Source organism: Pezoporus flaviventris, unplaced genomic scaffold, assembly GCF_033815535.1.
Source record: "Pezoporus flaviventris isolate CSIRO_AGI_PZ_B2104156 unplaced genomic scaffold, CSIRO_AGI_Pfla_v1 ptg000013l, whole genome shotgun sequence".
Classification (NCBI taxonomy): Eukaryota; Metazoa; Chordata; class Aves; order Psittaciformes; family Psittacidae; genus Pezoporus; species Pezoporus flaviventris.
The window spans coordinates 20,150,427-20,168,453 of NW_026892561.1; the positions used below are offsets into that span (position 1 = coordinate 20,150,427).

General features: G+C 37.9%; 1 protein-coding gene across 4 annotated transcripts in view; it reads right to left on the reverse strand.

Moving 5' to 3' along the window:
- The window catches only part of RABGAP1L (RAB GTPase activating protein 1 like), a 221,620-nt gene that overhangs the window by 101,202 nt on the left and 102,391 nt on the right, over window positions 1-18,027 (reverse strand). For all 4 annotated transcript variants that reach the window (XM_061452053.1, XM_061452052.1, XM_061452055.1 and 1 more), the window contains one exon: window positions 8,011-8,124. In XM_061452053.1, coding sequence (XP_061308037.1) covers window positions 8,011-8,124 — 114 coding nt within the window. The remainder of the gene's footprint in view (window positions 1-8,010; window positions 8,125-18,027) is intronic.

Here is an 18,027-nt window from a genome sequence, read left to right on the forward strand (position 1 = left end):
AACTGCTCGATCTGCTTGCTCTTCAAAATTATTTTCCACTAGGTCCTTCCCCAAAATCTGATCTTCACAAGCAGCTGTTATCAGATATTTGGATACTACTTCAGTTCTGCATGAGAATTAGATCAAACAGAAAGATTCTGTTGTTAAGTCAAAGCATTGTAATCCTGGCAACTAAAGATTTTATATTTTAATGAAGTCTCTAAAATCTACATGATTTCATTGTATTTGCCCAAAGCAAAGAAATTTCTGAGGCTCTATGCATATTACATTTCTAATTATACTTTTTTAGATACTTTTTTAGTTTTAAGTAACCTCTGGGACAATATTTCTGAAATACGATGTCATTAACCAAAAAAGCCTCAAAACTAAGCATGTTGCCTACAGATACCACCATAATATATTATTAACAAAAGATCTAAGATTAATTATTTAACATTCATCCTTTTAAGGGACTTTGTCTTTCCACATGAAATACCAAAAAAAAAAAAAAAAAAAAAAAAAAAAAAGAAGCAAAATCCCAAATCCCTTATTTCCACTGCAGTCACTGTAACTTTGTAATTTCAAGAGAATGGGATTTTCCTCATGACAACGTGTGACAATGTTGCAGTGGTTTAAGTTATTATTTTCTTAAGCTCTTAGAGAATTTTCAATCACAATTCTCTAGTTAATTGAGATTTTAAATATTCTCTGTCTCATAAATGGGACTTAATGAAGATTCTGACTTGAAGCCTGATTTCATTCATTTTAACTAAGTGAGCATCTCACAGAATAAAACATCTATGTAATGTTTATCTGTCTTTTGAAGAGAAGAACTACTATGCAGTTATTTGTACAACATCATTAGAAAGTGAATAATAATGAGTCTCTTCAAATAAAGCTGATGATAGAGAATCGCCTGCTGGGAAAGTGCATGAAGAATCCAGAAATGCACAGAAATTCTTCTTTAAAGTAATTAATGAAGGAAAATCTCCAAGATCAGAATCTTCTGTAGACAGAAAAATTCCAAGTAGCAACTAAAGACAAATGGAAAGTTTGCTGATTTGAATTTAGAACCTCGCATTTTTGTTTTCTGCAACTACTGTGTATGAGTCCCAGCAGCTTTAAAAAAGGAAGAGAATATGTTTGAAATTCCAGACTGAAATCTTCTTCATGATTTTGCATCCTCATAAGCATGAAAATTATTGCTTTTACTTATGGAAAATTCTAATGTACTTAAAACAACAAAATGCAAAACACTAACTAGCAAATAAAAGCTTACAATCACATTGTCCATTTTCCTTAATCGTAGTGACCCAATGACACTGGAAACTAAACAAATACAACAGAAAACAAAGAGAGCTCATAAAAAAAAATTCTGTAGTGTCTGCCTCATACAAAGGTCTTACACTCCCTGAGCTTACATTCCTCCACATACACTTTGCAGCAATGCAGAGGGAAGAGCAGAGGCTCTACAGATCTCCACCTCTCATCTGCAATAACAGTATCTCTCTTGTCAGTAATGTTTCCTGGCACAGGAAATGCTCCCTTCTTTGCAACAGGCACAGTGGCACAATACTTGTTAACAGCCATAGGAGATACCCAGCATCTGTGTCCCAGGAAAAAGGAAAATGTAACAGAAGTTGAATGCAAGGTTTTTATGAGTGGAGAATTACAAGCCTGATTTGCTCTTATTACTAATTTTTGTGTCGCTATCAAAATGAGAGGTACGATCTTGGGAATCTACTCAATGTTTGTTAGAGGCATACATCGGCGCAGAAGTCCGTTTTACTACAGTTAAAAGACACGGTGTCTGAAAAACAGACTATCTCAGGAAAACATTCATATTTGATGCAGACTTCTTACCGAACAAGATATTTTATGACACACTTGGTTGCTGAATAATTTTAGTGATTGTATAATTTAAAACTCTGTAACTCAATTTATTATAAGGCTAACAGCCTGTAAGTAATACTATTCCTAAGACTGCAGCATTTAGGATCTATCACATTATACAAGGAATTTCTCTGTTAACCGAAAACTCTATTTTTATAAATTACTCACAATTAGTATCAGAGGCACGTGTATGCTATACAATATGCCTCCTCCACAGCTAGAAGGGCCGAGAGAATTAAGAAATCTTCGCATTTATTCAGGCAGGCTTCTGAACATACTAAAGCCTTTACTCTCTTGCCAGCATTCAAGATTCACAATCCTGACCTTTTCACTAGTAAACTCTCAGCAGAAACACCATATGGAAGAACAGTACTACTGCGTCCTCGCTGAGCACAGATGCACAAAGAAGGAACCTTATTAATATGTAAATGAAGGAAGGCAATGTAACCTGAAAAATCCTTTGCATGAAACAAGACAATAATATTTACTAAAATTACTCTTCAATGCAGGGGAAAGAAAATAACTTAAAAAACAAACAAAAAAATTAATTCTTAACTGATTCCATTTGTGCTCCCATGTTTATTGTAAAATTGGCAAATACACTCCTGTAGGAAAGAAAATCTGCTCTCTGACAATTAAACCAACTTCGACAAATACAGAAACTTCTCATTTGTAAACCTGAGGAGATACTAAGGATTGAAAAATATGAAAGAACTCGTGCATGCTGAGAAGAAGTGATTATCTGAAAAAAAGATGCAATGAAATTGAAATGAAAATGTAAGTAAAATAATGAAAGTTAGACAAACAGCTTAAAGGACAGCGCTAAGTAGCAGTTCTAACGTGCTGAAGGATGAGCCAAAGAATAAGCCATCATTTGCAGCTTATCCTGGTACAGAAGACGCTGGTCACAGAAAAGGGATTCAAAGACATTTTCACATTCAGCATATACAGCAAAGAAAGCAGAAAAAAAGCCCCAAACCCCAAAGCAATAACAGATTGGAGCCCATTCAGTATTAGCTGTGCTAGGAAAAACTGTTATTCCTTCTACTAATACGGGTATCAACAAACAGTCACACATTGGAACGGTGACCAAAATAGGGTGCTTCTTTTCACAGTAAACCAGTTATCATACTGATCCTGTACATAAAACCTAAAGGAAAGTATGACTGGTAGTAGGAAAAACCTACAAATTTTATCAACCAAGAAGGTAAGAACTCAGTAACAAAATATGTCATAATACAAATGACTCATATCCATTTAGAATCATAGAATCATAGAATCGTTAGGGTTGGAAAGGACCTTAAGATCACCTAGTTTCAATCCCCCTGCCATGGGCAGGGACACCTAACGCTAAACCATATCACCCAAGGCCTTGTCCAACCCGGCCTTGAACACTGCCAGGGATGGAGCATTCACAGCCTCCCTGGGCAACCCATTCCAGTGCCTCACCACCCTAACAGGAAAGAATTTCCTTCTTATATCCAACCTAAACTTCCCGTCTAAGTTTTAGCCCGTTACCCCTTGTCCTGTCACTACAGTCCCTAATGAAGAGTCCCTCTCCAGCATCCCTATAGGCCCCCTTCAGATACTGGAAGGCTGCTATGAGGTCTCCACGCAGCCTTCTCTTCTCCAGGCTGAACAGCCCCAACTTCCTCAGCCTGTCTTCATGCGGGAGGTGCTCCAGTCCCCTGATGATCCGTGTGGCCCTTCTCTAGACTTGTTCCAACAGTTCCATGTCCTTTTTATGTTGAGGACACCAGAACTGCACACAATACCCCAGGTGAGGTCTCACAAGAGCAGAGTAGAGGGGCAGGATCACCTCCTTCGACCTGCTGGTCACGCTCCTTTTAATGCAGCCCAGGATACGGTTGACTTTCTGGGCTGCAAGTGCACACTGAAACTGCCCCATGTTCATTTTCTCATCAACCAACACCCCCAAGTCCTTCTCCACAGGGCTGCTCTGAATCTCTTCTCTGCCCAACCTGTAGCTGTGCCTGCGATTGCTCCGACCCAGGTGTAGGACCTTGCACTTGTCATGGTTAAACTTCATGAGGTTGGCATCAGCCCAATGCTCACAAGCGTGTCCAGGTCCCTCTGGATGGCATTCCTTCCCTCCAGCGTATCAACCGAACCACACAGCTTGGTGTCATCAGCAAACTTGCTGAGGGCGCACTCAATCCCACTGTCCATGTTAGCAATGAAGATGTTAAACAAGACCGGTCCCAACACCGATCCCTGAGGGACACCACTTTTTACTGGTCTCCAGCTGGACATTGACCCATTGACCACAACTCTTTGTGTGCAGCCATCCAGCCAGTTCTTTATCCACCAGGTGGTCCATCCATCAAATTGATGTCTCTCCAATTTAGAGACAAGGATGTCGTGTGGGACAGCACTGAACGCTTTGCACAAGTCCAGGTAGATGACATCAACTGCTCTACCCCTGTCCATCAGTTCTGTAGCCCCATCATAGAAGGCCACCAAATTGGTCAGGCAGGATTTCCCCTTAGTGAAGCCATGCTGGCTGTCACCAAGCACCTTGTTGATTTTCATGTGCTTTAGCATGCCTTCCAGGAGAACCTGCTCCAAGATTTAGCCAGGCACAGAGGTGAGACTGACTGGTCTGTAATTTACAATGCCTTTGTGTACTGTAAAACACTGACACCAACTTTGAAAAGTAATTCAAACATTTTTGGAAAAAAAGGGAAGCATTGTGACTATTTCTCCAGTTTGCCCAGTAAGAACACTGACCTACCTAACCTGACTGATTTCCCTGAAACATACTCCCTTTCTCCTATTAAAAGTCACAGTGGTTGTTTGTCAAATAGGAGTTACTTTAATCACAAAATTAGACAAAACACATCTCATGTCAAATTCTGCACTGCATTCACTCCAAACAGTTGAGAGGGCCAATTCTGCCAAACGCTTTGATTCCCTGGAGCATCAAGCTGTTAACTACATATGTATGCATGGAAGTAGGTCGAGAGTACTATTCTGTTACACACTGTAATGCAGCAAATGAGCTCTTTAAACAGAGCAAGAATTCACATAGTATTTAAACAGAAAGTTTGCAAGGAAAGAACTGTTTTCCAAAAGATGTTTTCTCTCTGCAAATCTAGCTTATGTGATGTCCTCAAATGAAATCTCCAATCTATAATCTAGAACTCTTTTCATTCCTTATCACCATTGTCAGCCTTAACTTTATTTTTAGATACCCTGTCACATAAATGTTCTGCAACTGAAAAATTTCCATCTTTCTGATTTCCTACTGTTCTGAAGAAGAGATTAAGAGATGGAACTAAAACTGACAGACCTGTTAAAATGAGGCAGTGAGCTTTTAATGGTTTTCCTTTTTATGTGACAGCTCAGATCATCCCTCGTTTCAGTGGGGAATGAAGAAAATGCTCTTCAGCTTTTTACCCTCCCACTTGAGGACAGACCTTTTCTAGCCTTATTCAATAATCCCATTCTTCAAATATCTTGCTTTAATATTAGAAGAAGGACAAGCCCACAGCAGCTCTGTTAAAAGTTCTTCTAGTAATATAAAGAAGCCACAATATTACTTTCAACAAAGATTATTTTCTTTCCCAATAGAATGATGAGTTTATAAGCAAATTGCTTAGCTTTTAACAGTATTTCTCTAAAACTCACCACATCAACCATAAATCGAGGTCCAGCCAGACCCAGCTGGACATCATCTGCAGAACAGAGCCATACCCATTTAAGGAAACAGTGGAAGGATGAAGGAAAAGTTGCTGCCTATAAATCTACAGCGATCTCAATACTGGCAAGTAGGTAGAAGCTGTCAAGCTGTCAAGAATAAAATCAGTAAACTTATAAATAATGTAATGCTAAAGATTGGACATGGCTGTTCTAACAGGAAGATGTGCTTCCCAAATCCTTCTTTGAACCAATGAGCACAAAAAAAAAGTAAATCCTAAGCTCATCCCTGGCTGCTCTGGTAATTACCCTGTATTCCACCCAGGGTATCTGTCTTGCTTACACCCTCTGCAGGCTTCCTTTTTGTGTTTTGAGTTTGTTCAGGAGCTTGATGTTGATTCACACAGGCCTACTGGTGGTTTTGCCTGACCTCCTCTTTGGAAGTTGGGATGAAATGCTCTAGATCCTTCTAGAAAAGAAGGCAGTATCTGCAGCAACTTTCTCTGCAAGAGCCTTAGAGGGCAGAGAAGGCTGCCAAGCTTTGGAAGACAAGCAGAATTCTTCACTTTGACTACAGATAACCCAGGAAGGTCTGAGATCTCTGTCCCTCTGAAAATGCCTGCTAGACAGATACTTCCTTGAAGTTGCTTCTAGTTCAGATTAATTCTTCTTCTCTTTATTAGAAAAAATAGACAGATACCTGAAAAAGAGTTTTGTCTTTCCAAAGTATGTGCCCAAATTCTTTCATCATGCTCTACAGACTCCTTCCAGTGTAGACGTAATTGTCTTTAATTCTGGACACAGTAATCAAAAGCAGCTGAAGCAGCTGTAAAATACTGAGTTACTCAAGTCATTTTATTCCTACACAAGATTCACCTATCTATACATCCTTTAATATCTCATTATTTACCATTCCCTTTTTCTCTGTGTCATCAAGACATCTTTATCAGAAATTATTTTTCTGTTTTCTCCTAGGTGACTAAGCACAGTAGATCAAATGAACAAGTGATTTTCACGACACCTTGTCTGAGACACATTTCTTCAGTGCTTATGTTTCGTAAACTGATAGCTAGCCAGTTAATTCTTCAATGTGTACCTTGTTCATGCCCTGACTTGTCCAGCATGTATATATTTTTTGCATAGCAAACTATGTAATATACAGGATTTTGATAAAAATACCTTCACCAATGAAACCTGTATTTTATCTTATTTTTTTGCATTAGCTTTAAGAGCTATTTTCAGTAAACTCATAGGCATTCATTGTAACATGCTTCTCACATTTAATTCTTAATAAGTTGAATGCTATTCCATAATTTTTCACTTAACTGATCTCAAACTGCAAGCCCACAATTACTTGCATTGTCCTAGTTGTTCTTTTCAAAGATTTGCACAGGAACTGCTTTCTTGTAGCCTTCTAGAGCACTCCAAGGTTGGTAAGAAATCAATATAATTGGTTCAAAGCTCTCTGTGCTCCTTTATTTTTACTTTTTTTTTTTTTCCTAATGTGAATTACTCCTGACAGTGAACTTCAATGTATATAAACTATGTAGATATATTTCAGTCATCCAAATTACTGTTTTAATAGGAGTCTATATGATCACATAATTTATCTGGAGAACAGGAATATGTATCATTATACTCCAAAGACAGGACACTCTTTTCTACTTGTTATGACAACTCAATCATTTCTGTCTATTAATCAACTGGAGGTGGAAAGAGAGTAACAAGAAAAAGGAAGAGAAGTGGAAATGGCTTTGTTTAAGGCAATCATTTATACTACATGTAGAAATAAATGTAAAATGAAAACTGAATGCCAGAACCACAATAAAATCTGCAACTGATAGCCAGAGAACCACCTATCTTGTTGCAGTATTCTACCTTCTGCATTTCTCCTAAGCAATGAAAGTCTGTACAAGCTGGACCAATCTTTTCATTTATTACCTCAACTTCCCCATGTGCAAATTGGAAAAAAAAATAGAGTTTTCTTTGATCAGAGGTGATCGAGAGGTATGAGTGAAAATTTATGCACACACATTGCCTGTTGAATGGTCAGCTGGCCTGTTTTCCAAATAATTATTTAAAGACACTTGTGCTTAATCTCACAGCAGAGCTTCCTCTGAGGGTTTCTCTTCCTTTGGAAACCTCTCTGCCATCAAAGCAAATAAAGTTTTACTGCATCACTGAAGCAGTGATTACTACATTACACGGAAGCAGACCTCTGCTATCAACCTGCTCTTTAGTAAACCTTACCTGAGCCTAACTTTTCTCATATGCATCTTAGGAGATACAAAATGCAAGGTTATTAAAAATACTTCACGTTATCCAGTACTGCAGAGACACTGCACTCTCCACATGCTATCTAAATAAAGCTTTAAAATAGTATTGATTAGTGACTTAGATCAGAACATGGTTAGCAGGGCAAAATACAGTCTTAGCAAAATATGGAACACACTTTAAAATTCAGAGTACTGACTGTACCTTACAGATTTTGTATAGAGATTCCTGACCATCTCCTTCTGTATCTTTGAAATAATCATGTGCTGGAAATGTACGATGAATATCTCGTGTAATGACACTCTCTTGAGCAGAATCCTGTTAGAAAAGAAAGAAAAATCCCAATGTATTAGCCCAGTAACAGTGTAATCAAACATAACAGAATATAAAATTCAATGTGCAGTCAACGTGGATAAATTAGATAACTGCTTTACTGACTCATCCTACAAAAATGCTTTGAGATGAAACTGAAAATCCTCCAGTCTCATATGCAGTAATAATTTGACAGTTTAACAAGAGCGACATGTCATGTTTTCTTGTCCTTTAGGCTTACAGTTTAACTTTAAAACTCATAGGAAATTGCTAGTTATCCAATTGCAGGTGCATTTTTACCATAGGACATATGCTTACTGTATCTCAGGGAATAAAAAAAAAAAATAAAAAAAAATTAGACTGTCTCTCTCCTGCAAGCTCAGAAGTATCAATTTAAAACGTATATCAGTCTGCCATAAAAAACGTGTTAATTACAAATCAGAACTATTACTTAGGAACATTCAATGTTCACCATTAACTGGTCTTCAAAAGAACAAAAAAGAGAGGAAGTACCAGAAAACATTATACTTTCAGATGAATCCCCTATATTTCCCTGCTACCATCTCAAATTCAATTATATTTTTACATTGACTAGCAACCAAGGACAAGTTCAGGTGCTTAAACACTGGTGTCAGATGCCATTTTAGAAGCCTGACGATTATCTTGCCTGGTAAGCAGCAGCTACTGCAGAAGGATACAAGTCTGCTGCAAAGGCTGCATCACGTCTGCAAAGCTCCATGCGGATGATCTTAATATACAAAGGCAGCTAAAATTACATCAAATACCCACATTTAGGCAACTGACGTATCATGTTCCCTAGACATACCTAGTGCTATAGACAAAGAAGCAATTGCTTACAATACTGCATAGCTTTAGTTAGAAAATAAAATATTACACAAAAGCTTTCAAATCCTCAGAGTGCAGTTTGTAATCCACGACTCTCTATAACAAAGCTTCTTTACACCTGCTGGAGTCAGCAGTTGGGAAACTCCCAAATTTAGCTGGTTTCCTAATGCCATAAAGACTCTACAGTGAGCCTATGCCATAGAATCACAGAACAGTCTGGGCTGGAAGGGACCTTCAAAGGTCATCTGGTCCAACCCCCTGCAATGAGCAGGGACATGTTCAACCAGATCAGGTTGCCCAGAACCACATCCAGCTTGGCCTTGAATGTCCCCAGGGATGGCACATCCACCACCTCTCTGGGCAACCTGTGCCAGTATTTTACCACCCTCATTGTAAAAAATTTTTTCTCATACAGCAACACAGCTGCCTGCAGGGGCTTAGCCAGAAGTTCACAGCAATTACTAAGTACAGTTTCCTTTTGAGCCCATCCATAACAAATACACACAAAGACATTACCCTGGGTTATATCAGGCTACCCCAAAGATCAAAACCCATCATTATATTTCTCCACTCACTTTAATGGCAGCTACAAAATAGCTAAAGTCATAATGCACATAAACATTACTTCAATATGTTTTGTAACGGCATTCTACTGAGTATCTCAAGTAAAAAAAAAAAAAAATGGGGTGGTCTTTTTTTTATCAAACCTAGTTATCTTCTATTTTTTTTTTTATCAAATCTAGTTATCTTCTCATCTGTGTTCTCATTTCCTTCCATTTTTTCCACCATCCATGCTAAACTGTGGCTTCTTCTTTTCTCCCCATCCTCTCTGCACCTGGCACAATCTTCCAGTTTTGCACAAAGAAGTCTTCCTCTTTTTTCCCCTCACAAATCTCTCCCTAAAGTTCACAACTTCTCTGAATCTTTGCTATCATTAACTTATCCATTTACAGTGTCTTAATTTTCAGTGATCTCATCTGTTGCTTTCCTTTTGCTTCACAATAACATCTTCAGTACAACATCTTTAGAAAACAATTTGATCTGTATTTGCAACATACCAGGCATATTGTTCCGTACTACAAAAAGGAAAACCTACAAACAGAGGTGATGTTTTTATTATGCAACCAAAACTAACAGCAGTCTAAATCACATGCAACAAAACACAGAATAATAATAAAAAAATAATAAGCAGTTCTCTAATTAGACTTCTTTAATGAACATTTTCATTTACATGGCTTGCAAACACAAGAGAGATTAAATAACTGCAGTCTTCCTCTCAGATTGATCTGACAACTTAGTTACACTGTGAAGAAATGCCTTAAACAGCATTTAAGATCTACTGGTATAGGGCAGTTACAGAGTTCATTATCAATATCTGTTACGTTAATTCCTCAGCACAAATTTGAAAAGACCCAGGCATTTTAAAGAGAGTTACAGGCAGACCACCACATCCAGCACACATATATCACTTTTCTGTCAAGGTGGGAGATTGTATTTGACTTCCCTGTACTTCCGTCTTTAATTGAGAGGCCAGTGTACAACTGAGCATACAGAAGTTGACAAAGCAGATGTCTGAGGTAGGACGAAAAATATGTGTAAATTATTAAATGCAAAGATGCAAAGATTAAATGCATTAAATGTGAATGAAATTAAATTTTATTAAATGCAAATTAACTTTTACTGAGTTAAAAGGAGCCTGAAGCAGAGTCTTCATTCAGTGTTAGTAACAACAGATGCTTTTAAAAAACTGAAGAAAAACAATTAAATGGACTCAAAATAATATTTAGCTGAAACACAGGAGAATTAACTCCTTCTCAAAAGACAACATCCACCCGAAATACAATAAACAAGAAATCAATCTAGAGTGAAAATCTATGCATAATTACTTCTTAAATATATTTTAAAAAATTGGCTATGTTTCTACCTTTTTCCAGATTGAGTTTGTTGATGGCACTGTTCTCAGGAGAACCACAGCAGATGAGTTTACAGTTATCCTAATTTAGGTTTTCAGAGGACTTTTGTTCTTCAGAAAGTCATGATTAGTTAATTTATTATGAAAAAAAGTTAACGTGAAATGGCTTTCAAAGCATTCAGTGTTCTAATACTTCTGATAATCATTTTTGTGCTGCCAACTCAGAGAAACAATGTTCTACTGAGGAAAAGAATTATCCTCGTATGTCAACTATATGACAGCTGACATCCTACTGAGCAAGCTCTCTGCTTTCAGTCATCTCACTTCTAAAACAACTGAACGTCTGCAATTGTGAAGCAACTGTATTGGAATACTAACTCCTTAACATTGCTGCCATTGTCAGCTATTAAGATGCTGCTGAATATGGATGTTAAATGCCAGAAGGCAGACTAACATAGAAATACAGAAGAGAACCGAGAACTGTTTCTATCAAATAAATGACAAAAGAAAATTAAGGGCACAAAGGCACTCAAAATTGAAAAATATATGGCAGTCTTTATCCACATACATCAGGTATTATTTTTTAACTAATAACATTTTACACACACTCCAAAAAAAAAACAACCTCTACTCATTTGTTGTCGTATCATCATTCTGGTGATGAATTATCGTTAGGGAGCAGAAGAGACTCCTGTAGGTAGAGCCTTGCTTCCTTTGTGGCAAGAACTCAAGAGTAAGTATGGTATGAGACAGAAGAATGTTTTAAGAAAGAAAAATCTCTTGGGGCATAAAATCTCAGTGCTGTGTTAAGACTGAGATCCTTTCCCCACTACTGCCCAATATTATTTACACAAAACCAGACACATCACCTATGCAAAGAACTCCATGAGTAGTTACCTGAGTTTTCCTTACTATACAGTTACCTGTATTACAGCTGTTGACTCAATATGGAGAAATGCAGGATTACTTACAGTTGCAATTAAGTGAATTCAAGAGTTTTGTGCGCATACTAAACAAAAAAAAAAAAAAAACCCAGAAAAAACGGGTCACAAGTGCCTCAAGCCTGGCATTCAAACTGAGTAGTACTTCTGACCTCAATCTCCTTGTGCTCCATTTCCCTGGTTAATAATAATTCCCAATCTCAGTAGGGTGTTATGAAAATCAACATCTGAAGCACTGAAATACTGTAGCAATGAGTCTTGCAGAAAAACTGAAGAGGAAAATACCTTCACCCTCAAATCCTGATCTGTGTGGTTTATAGTAAGGCATAGGGTTACACAATGAAAACAGTTAAGGGAGAAGAAAGAAAGAAAAAAGAAAAAAAAAAGAAAAAAAGGGGAAAAAAAAAAAAGCTGATAATTAGATAAACTCTATTATTCTGTACATAACAAGGCAGAGATCCTGGGAAGAAGACAACCCAAAACCACAGAATTATGCATGATCAAGACTGTATCATTATGCATATGAGTAACCAATTTTCACACTGTCCTTAATTTCCAGAAGCTTATATCTAATCTTAAACTCCTTCAAGTCTGGTTTTATCACACACCTTTACATATGAAAACAGTATGATTTGTATGTACTGAAACTCAGTACAAGTTCATCTGACTGGGCCCATTTTAAAAGTTTGCATCTCTGGTGAAGTTTAAACAGCTGATTTTGCATCAAATTGTCCTGCCACTGCTCCACCTTTTCACTAGCTAAAATATAGCCGAAGTACCAAGGAAAGTAAGAATGCAAGGGGTAAAGGGGAGGGAATGGATAAATTCAAAAGGGACTTTCAACAACACCTAAAACTACCATGCCCTGGAAATCTGATGTGTCATGTTCCTTCACAATTAGATATTGAAACTTTTCTATGCATTTTATAGAAATAAAAAACTCCTGCTGCCACAGGTGTTCATCGCTCTTGTTTAGCCACAGACATATGATGTGGAAACACACCACCTGCTAATAGTGGGAGTTAGAAGTACCCTCGATAAATCCATGCCTCTCTATTCTGAAAAGCTGTAAATTTTAATATTGACTTGCCAAGTGCACATTATTAGACATTGCGATATTGTTTCAGTATCCTAAGCATTTTACTGAAGGAATGCATTTTTGCATATTGTTTACTTTGTTCCTTAAAGTTCTTTGTGGTTCTGTACATTTCCACACAAGTACACAAAGGAGTATAAACGATAACTTTAAATTCTCTAAAATACAATTACAAATAGGCAGCAAATACAAAATGCACAAAATAGATGAGGTCAGTCAGTACAGGTTTTAAATGATCTGTGTAAGAGGCATGTAGCTTTGACGCTCATTATTAATGATGACCTCCCAATCTCAAGTATTCAGCAAAACCTGCCATCACATTGTGCCAGCATATAGATAGACATCATCAACCCCTTTCCCCTCATCGTTTTCCATACACATTACAGCCCTCCAAGCAGAATGTGTGATCGAAAAAAATCTCATGTTCCATACCAATCAGTATTTGGGAAAATACCAATAGCTCTTCCTTTTAAAAACATTGAGTAAAAGATGTTTGGTGTATGCCCGACTCTTCTGCAGCCTTTTTGTAATATATACCTTGCAGTTCAGCTCTTTTCTACGAACAGATTTTCTTTCAGTCATCATCAGCTTTTATTCAGCTGAAAGCACATTAATACTCAAAGAGTACTAATTAACAGAGAAACAGAAACAGAGAAAACAGCAGGGGACTATTCTTTAGAGACTTTTTTTTCACTTACATATCAATATGTTTAAAGCGAGCATAGTATTTATGTTAGTTCAGTTAATACACTAGTCAACTGAACTTTGCGTATTCTGGCTCACTATGAGCTGTATTTATTGCTGCTTGGGCAAAAGTGCTTTCTACAAGCAGAAACAAACAACAGGCCTCCTGGACATGGGGCCAAATCAATAGTTTAAATCTCAGCAGTCCTGGGCTTCTGGCAGGTCAAGCTTGGATATAAATTTAGTGTCAAAGGCTCTCTTCGCCTATCAGTGTAAAGTTTCAGGTTACTAACATAGTCTACCCAAGGAAGAAGACATCTTTTATCAAATTATGTCCCATTCTTCTCAAGCTGTGTTTGACAAGGTGGCAGGCAGCTGCTCAAGCCTCAAATTTTGAGAATTCCAAGACAGGGTCCTTAGAAAAGCATCATGCTCATTTTTAAACTAGAAACACAAAATCACCCATCACTTCTAAATACCCAGTTCTCTAATTGTTGAACACCTTGTGGGATGGGACTCAAATCCTTTTATAGATACAGTACAACTGGGACTGGATTGGCCAAGAGGTGTTTTGTTCTATTATTTACATGATCACTCATATGAGTGGCAAGGAAATGGGGAACAAGGCTCATCTTGAAAGGCTGTCATTGCATTTCTTTTACCACTTCAATCCTAAAACTATTTGGAAGGAAGAGCAGCCCTGATGAGGACACATTGACCAATTGGCCAGCATCAGGTTTTTAACCCTCCCAGAGGCTGGTGCTGAGAGTTTTCAGCTACAAGATGCTGGACGAGGTAGACTTGGGCCACCGCAAAGGACAACTCCAAGATTCTTTAAGACTACACAGAAGAAAAAGGTAGTACTAGAAAAATAAAGATACATGTGTAAATACTATTCCTTATGTAGCTATAATAAAGAAAGTGATACTGTAGCAGTCACAGAGGTAAGGAAGAAACAGCTCAGAATTTAAGAGGGTTGAGCCATCAATCAGCAACAGAGGAGATGACATTTTTCTATAAAAAAATCACAGCAAAACTAGATCAGACACAAACTGATCAATTCTGCATGCAAGCTCATGTTCTGAAAAACAAAAAATATCCATGACCTTTACTATCTTCAGGTTTTTTTTTCCTTCTCTTCCTTATTCTGTACACCCTCCCTCTCTTGACTGCTACAGATACATAATTTATTCTCCTTACTCTACCATATCCTTTGTGGAAGATGTTGTCAGAATTAAATCGCTGTTTGTGCTGCTGGGCAAGAGATCAACTTTTGAATGCATCAAGCTCAATGTTTTGCCATTGGCATGCTATGCTATGCTGTGAATTCAAAGTTACTCTTAAAACACTTAATCTTGAAAGCTCCCTGATCTTCCACAAGAGATAGATACACCGGCTGATGGGGTTTGCTGGTTTGGGTTTTTTCCTGTATGATGCATAGCTGGTATGAAGGGCAATGCACACTTGTTTGTAGATATTATTTTAATTTCTAATATATTATATTGGGGGCTTCATTTGAGTAATGTGATCATTAACAGATATCCAGCATTCTTCTGTTAAAGGTTGGAAAGAATTTTTTTAGCACTAGATTTTGTCTTGGGTTTGCTCTTCTTTTTAACAGCTGTTATTTAGGAATGTTGGCCTCTCCAGGGGACATGAAGATCTATATTAGACTAAGTAAAAAGCAAGTTGTTCAGTTTACTCATTGTCATCTTTTTTCTCTGAAATGTCTATAGGTTCTATCTTATAAACAGACAAGTAAAAAGGTAACCCACAGATTTATGTATGCAGCAAATTAATTTTGTCCAAGTTCCTTCTGGTTTGCTAATTTTTATATTAGGTTTCTGATTATGTCTCCTTTTTTAGACACACAACTGTATTTGCAACAGCTGGAAAAAATGTTCTTATGATTAATCTAAAATTTGAAATTCAGATATTTCTGACTCTACCACCAACTCACTGGGTAATTTCCAGAAGCAACTGGAAAGGTAAGGCCTGCTTCCAACAAACAATACTTAACTGCAACAATATCAGATGACTGTGGAAAGCTCATAGCAAACTGTTTACAGGAAATGGAAAAGGTGGTATACCTGAATCCTTGACTCCTATTTATCTACTGCAATTGATGGTGCTAAAAAAACTTAGTTCAATTTAAACAAGTGCCTACAAATCTTGACTACAAGAAGCATAAAAAATAAGAACAGTTACTGCTTAAAAAAAATTTAAAAAAATCTGTATAAAGCAAACTTCACTAAAAACCTAGGTCTTAAAAGATTACTTTCCTGCAGCATCACTGATCAAGTAAGATGTCTGTCTAACCAGCATTTCTTTTAACACATTTTTAAGAATTCTGAAATTAAACATACTTTTGCAATCAAAAGACATGATCAGTGTAACAGGTCCATTTAAGATTAAGAAAGTGTTGCTTTCCAGAGTTTCTTGACTTTTCCAAGCTGAGTGACTCCAGGTCTAAGAAAGAACTCTAACAAAATTCGTAACTACACAGAGCCTCCTAGCACACCCTAACCTTCCGCATATGTATTGCTCGCTGCTGCCAAAATGTTAATAAAATGAAAAATGCTGTAATGTCAAGGAAGTTTATCTGGTTCCGTCATGCTGATTTTTAACAAGGAGGAAATGCCTTGCAGCACAATGCACAAAAACATTTGCCAATATATTGATTTTAAAAAGCTTCTTAAGCTTGCAGTTGTTGAATTGCACAGACTATTTCTTCAAAAAGGAAATGCCTGTTCCTCATTTTCTTAAACAATGGAGTTCTTGCAATAATCCAGAAAGAAACACTTCAGCAAGACCTATGGTCAGCTGTAAAGTTTACAATAAGTAAAAAACGACAAGTCAGTTACCTCCCAAATCTGCTTCCTGACAACAGCTACAATTATGCAAGCAGACACTTGATACCTTGGAGGATTTAACACTTGATGTGAAAACACTACCTCTACATTTTCTTTACTGTGAAGACACTATGTTCTTTAGAGGCGTGTACTTTTTTGGACCGCTCACAGAATCATAGAATAGTTAGGGTTGGAAAGGACCTTAAGATCATCTAGTTCCAACCCCCCTGCCATGGGCAGGGATACCTCACACTAAACCATATCACCCAAGGCCTTGTTCAACCTGGTCTTGAACACTGCCAGGGATGGAGCATTCATAACCTTCCTGGGCAACCTATTCCAGTACCTCACCACCCTAACAGGAAAGAATTTCCTCCTTATATCCAATCTAAACTTCCCCTGTTTAAGTTTTAACCCGTTACCCCCTGTCCTATCACTACAGTCCCTAATGAAGAGTCCCTCCCCAGCATCCCTATAGGCCCCCTTCAGATACTGGAAGGCTGCTCTGAGGTCTCCACGCAGCCTTCTCTTCTTCAGGCTGAACAGCCCCAACTTTCTCAGTCTATCTTTGTACGAGAGGTGCTCCAGTCCCCTGATCATCCTCATGGCCCTCCTCTGGACTTGTTCCAACAGTTCCATGTCCTTCCAGAACTATTAAGAACAAGCAGCTCATTATAACCTACTCTATTCTTTATACAAGAAATCCAAAAATCTGGTTAGTTTGTTGACTTGACAGCCCTTTGTATCACTCAGCACTGACATCAGACTGTAAGACCAAAGAGTCTGGCTCCTTGGAAGCATATAAGACCAAAATCACTTTTTGACAAGATCTTAAAGTCTTTGCTTCATCCTGAGGAAACAGTACATTACAGAAGATGAAGGTCAGACAAATGATTAGGGAAAAGGACAGAAATACAAGCACAGAGTTTTCATGCCTGCCTCTGTCAGAACCTGATGCAGCTGTGGGTAAACTGCACAGTGTGTATTACTTCTGACCGTCAAGTCCTTCATTGGTAAATCTGGAGTGGTAATACCCACAAATAAGCAATTAATGTGCGTCAAGCACTTTTATACCTAACACAGAAGTAATTATGGAGATACCATATTATACGTGCATCCTGAGGGCTAACGGCATCCCAGGGTGCACTGTAAGGAATGTTGGCAGCAGGTTGAGGGAGGTGATTCACTCCCTCTATTCGACCCTTGTGAGGCCAAATCTGGAGTACTGTGTCCAGTTCTGGCTCCTCAATACAAGAAAGACAAGGAGCTACAGGAGATGGTCCTTCAGAGGGCTTTGAGGATGATCAGGGAACTGGAGCATCTTTCTTATGAGGAGAGATGGTGGGAGCTGACCTGTTCAGTCTGGAGAAGACTGACAGGTGATCTCATTAATGCCTATAAATACCTCAAAGGCAGGTGCTAAGAGAATGAGATACTCTTTTCAGTTGTGCCCACTGACAGGACAAGGAGCAATGGCCGTAAACTATAACATAAGAAGTTTCACCTTAACATGAGGAAGAACTTTACACTGAGGGTGGCAAAGCACTGGAACAGGCTGCCTATGAGGGTCATGGAGTG